The 3,285-nt window shown below is 59.7% G+C and overlaps 1 protein-coding gene across 1 annotated transcript; it reads right to left on the bottom strand.

Annotated features, from left to right (window-relative positions):
• Window positions 1-444: 444 nt before the first annotated feature.
• On the bottom strand, window positions 445-1,692 carry LRAT (lecithin retinol acyltransferase; the record flags this gene model as incomplete). Its single annotated transcript, XM_082482256.1, has 2 exons — window positions 445-597; window positions 1,141-1,692. The coding sequence occupies 2 exons, from the start codon at window positions 1,690-1,692 to the stop codon at window positions 445-447; spliced, it is 705 nt and encodes a 234-aa protein (XP_082338382.1).
• Window positions 1,693-3,285: the final 1,593 nt, after the last annotated feature.

The following is a 3,285-nucleotide window of genomic DNA, read 5'->3' as shown; positions in this document are numbered from 1 at the left end:
GAATGGAGACAGTAACTTCTGAATATACACTAAATCTATAAAAGTAAGAGGTAAGTAGTTTGTTTTCAATATCCATCACTTTGTGGAACTCCATCATCCATTTTTATTAATAGTTACGGCACCCAGGTAATGCAGCTAAGGAAGTGAAGAATATTATGAGAATCACTTATGGCTAAAGGCAAGGAGCAGAACTGCATCGCAACCCTACTTTTTCATGATTTAAAGGCGTGTTAAAATGTACCATCTGAGATTTTCAGGAAATCTATTATTTGGCTTACACAGTAAGCTATGCCTTGTGCGCTGTGTTCTAGACAAAGTTGTATTTAAAAACGGCACACAAGGTTAAGAAACTTTACGAGACGCCGATGAGTAATCTGTGCTTTCATAAATACAGTAGTATACATCCTATGTACAGACACTGGTGGCGAGCCAGCGGGAAGGCTGTTAGCCTGCCATCCACAGAAAGAAGGGAATAAAGATAGTTGGGAGCGTGGTGGAGGGTGCCAAACCTAGGCAGACTATCGATGCTAATCCCACGAGCACTGAAGCAAGAACACTCCTCTGGTCCCGAATAATCATCTTGATGGTCTCACAGAACTGGAAAAAAGAAAAGAAAAGAAAAGAAAAGAAAAAAATTAAATTAAAAGGAATAGATCAGGGTTAAAGAGGAAAGCTTTAGATGCCTGCGCTGTCCGTGACAGACCTGCTCTCTGGGGCGCAAAGCGAGGCGGGCACCAACTCGCCACCCCAGCTTTAGCCCTGGGGCTCTGCCGGCGGCAACGAGTAGCTTCAGAGCATATTAATTAATAGTCTGACGAATTCCGCCTGGCTTTCCTCGCCGCTCGAAGCCGAGGGAGGCCGGGCTACCCGCCCTTCCCGGCGGCTCCGCACCGGCGGCCGTGCCCGCTGCCCCGGGGAGAGCGGCCGCCAGCTCCGGCCGGGGCGGTACCCACCGGGCAGCAGCTCCCGGGGCCCGTAGCGGCGGCGGCGACTGACCTAGTTTCGGGGAGCGGCGGAGCGCCCGGGAAGAGCAGAGCCGCTCCCCCCCTCTCCCCCGGACGCCGCCGCCGCCGCCTCTCCCGGCAGCTGCGGGAGCGGCTCCCCGCGGGGCTCGGCCGGCGGCCGGGGCCGGCGCCGTACCTTGTCGGTCTGGAAGCTGACCGGGGCTCCGTATCGGCAGTAGGTGACGAAGTGCTCGCAGTTGTTCCAGAGCAGGCTGTAGGCCGTGGCGCCCACCAGCTTCTCCGCCCGGCGGGCCGCCTCCTCGCTGCCCAGCACCTGGTCCTGGAAGAGCCGGTCCATGTGGTTGACCAGGATGCTGCCGCCGTAGGCGAAGTCCTCCACCGTGTCCACGCGGATGCTGGCCGTCTTGGTGATGACGCCCAGGATGAGCCGCTTGTTGGTCACCACTTGCTGGATCTGCCGGCGGTCGCCGGTGAAGGCGGGCAGGATGTCGGGCATCAGGTGGGCGACGCGGTTCTCCCCCAGGTAGATGCCGAAGTGGATGAAGAGGGTGCGGGGCACCTCCAGCAGGTCGCCCCGCTTGAAGCAGCTGGTGTCGTAGTAGCCGGGGGCCGGCGGGGGCGGCGGCGGCGGTTCCCCGCCGGAGCCCGCGGGTAAGGGCCGGACGTGGACGAGGAGCAGCAGCTTCTCCAGCAGCAGCGAGGCCGCCTGCGGCACCGGGTTCTTCATGGTCGGCGGGGGAGGGAGTGAGGGGGGAGTACGGGGGACGCCCTGGCTGCCACCGAGCAGCCCGCGCCGCCCGGCCTCGCTTTTCTAGGCTACCGGGCGGGGCGGGGCGGGCACCGGGGACAGCCCACCGGCTGAGCGGCGTGCGGAGAGCGCCCGCCCCGACCCGCGGACGGGATTTATTGGGGAGCGCGGCGCAGCCCAGCCGGTACCCCCCCAAACTCCACCCCCCCCGGCGGACCCGAGGCCGGGTGGCAGCCGCAGCTCTCCCACTACCACCCCCTCGCCCAGGTACGAGAGCGAGAAAAAGCGCGGTCGGAGCCCTTCGTCTGCCCCAGGAGGGCAGCGGAGGGTTCCCGGGGCCGCAGCCGATAGGTTCACCTTCTGCTCCCCCCCCCGCGGGGCTACCGGCGGGGAGAAGGGGGCCAGTGGTGGCCGGCTCGGACGCTGCCGCGGTGCCCGCTCGCCGGCGGGAGAGGGGAGCGGGAGCGGAGCGGTGGCTCCCGACGCGCGGCTTTCTTCCTCGGGAGAAAACAGGTCCCGGAGGAAGAAAGACGAAAGTCACGTTTATGAATTAACTCGCCCGAAGAGGTCCGCCCGCCAGCTGAGAAAGAGTGGGAAGGGGCGGAGGAGCATTCCCCGTGCGTTTTGTTTCATGCTAATCCATTATGCAAATGGATAAACCCTGGCGAGAGAGCCCACAAAAGAGCAGCTCCTGTCAGGTCAACAAAGCCGCCCCGTCTGAGGCGAGTAAGTTTCAGTAGCCCAGCGAATTCCCGCCCTTCCCGGGGGACTGCAGGATGATGAATGGGACAGACATTCATCTTACCTGGAAGATGACAGGGCCCGGAGAGGGGGGCGTCCGCCCAAGCCCTGCCCCGCCGGGGCTGCAGCCGTTCCCCCCGCTGCCTTTTGTCGGTGCCGCGGCCGCTCCTGCTGCAGCCCCGTCGCTCCGGCCGCTGGGGGACGCTCTCCCCTCTGTCGGAGACTCGGGGTGGGGGGGAAGCAATGCCGGAGGAGTAGTCGTTTGTCAGAGCATCTTCCCCCAAAACCAGGCTCTAAAGCTGCCAGCGTGCCTGGGTCTGTCCTCCCGCAGGTTGCAGGTGCTCAGGCAAACGCCACAACATAGACCATGGCAAGTATAAAAAAAGGGAAGCAAGAGGAGCACTAGCACGTAACAGCTTTGCATCTCTCCACGGGAAAACAACAGGTGTTGAAACAGCAAGTTATTTTTCCCTCCTCAGGCACTTTAAATCTGAGAGCCTGTGGATTAAGGATGAGATCCCTAGACGACCCTTGAGCTGTCACACCACCCTTTTGGTCACACCAGCAAAAAAAAAAAAAAAAAAAAAAAAAAAAAAAAAAAAGAGATAAAAGGTTCACTATCCCTTTTCTTTCCATCAGGGAACTGCTCTGGTATAAATGGAAAGGCAAAGGGCATGTGAAGGACCCAGCAAGTGAGAGCCTCCTACCACCGTGGACACTGAACCACAGCTCAGGCAGGATCTCGTGCACAGGAAAGATGAGTGTTATCAATGAACCAAGGCAAGTTTGCCATTCCTCGGTGAAGGAAATACTTCAGGGGAACAGGTACTT

This window comes from Vanellus vanellus (assembly GCF_965231255.1).
Source record: "Vanellus vanellus genome assembly, chromosome: 4".
In the NCBI taxonomy this organism is placed as follows: Eukaryota; Metazoa; Chordata; class Aves; order Charadriiformes; family Charadriidae; genus Vanellus; species Vanellus vanellus.
Note: the sequence above shows the minus strand (reverse complement) of the source record. Positions and strands in the feature narration are given on the sequence as shown.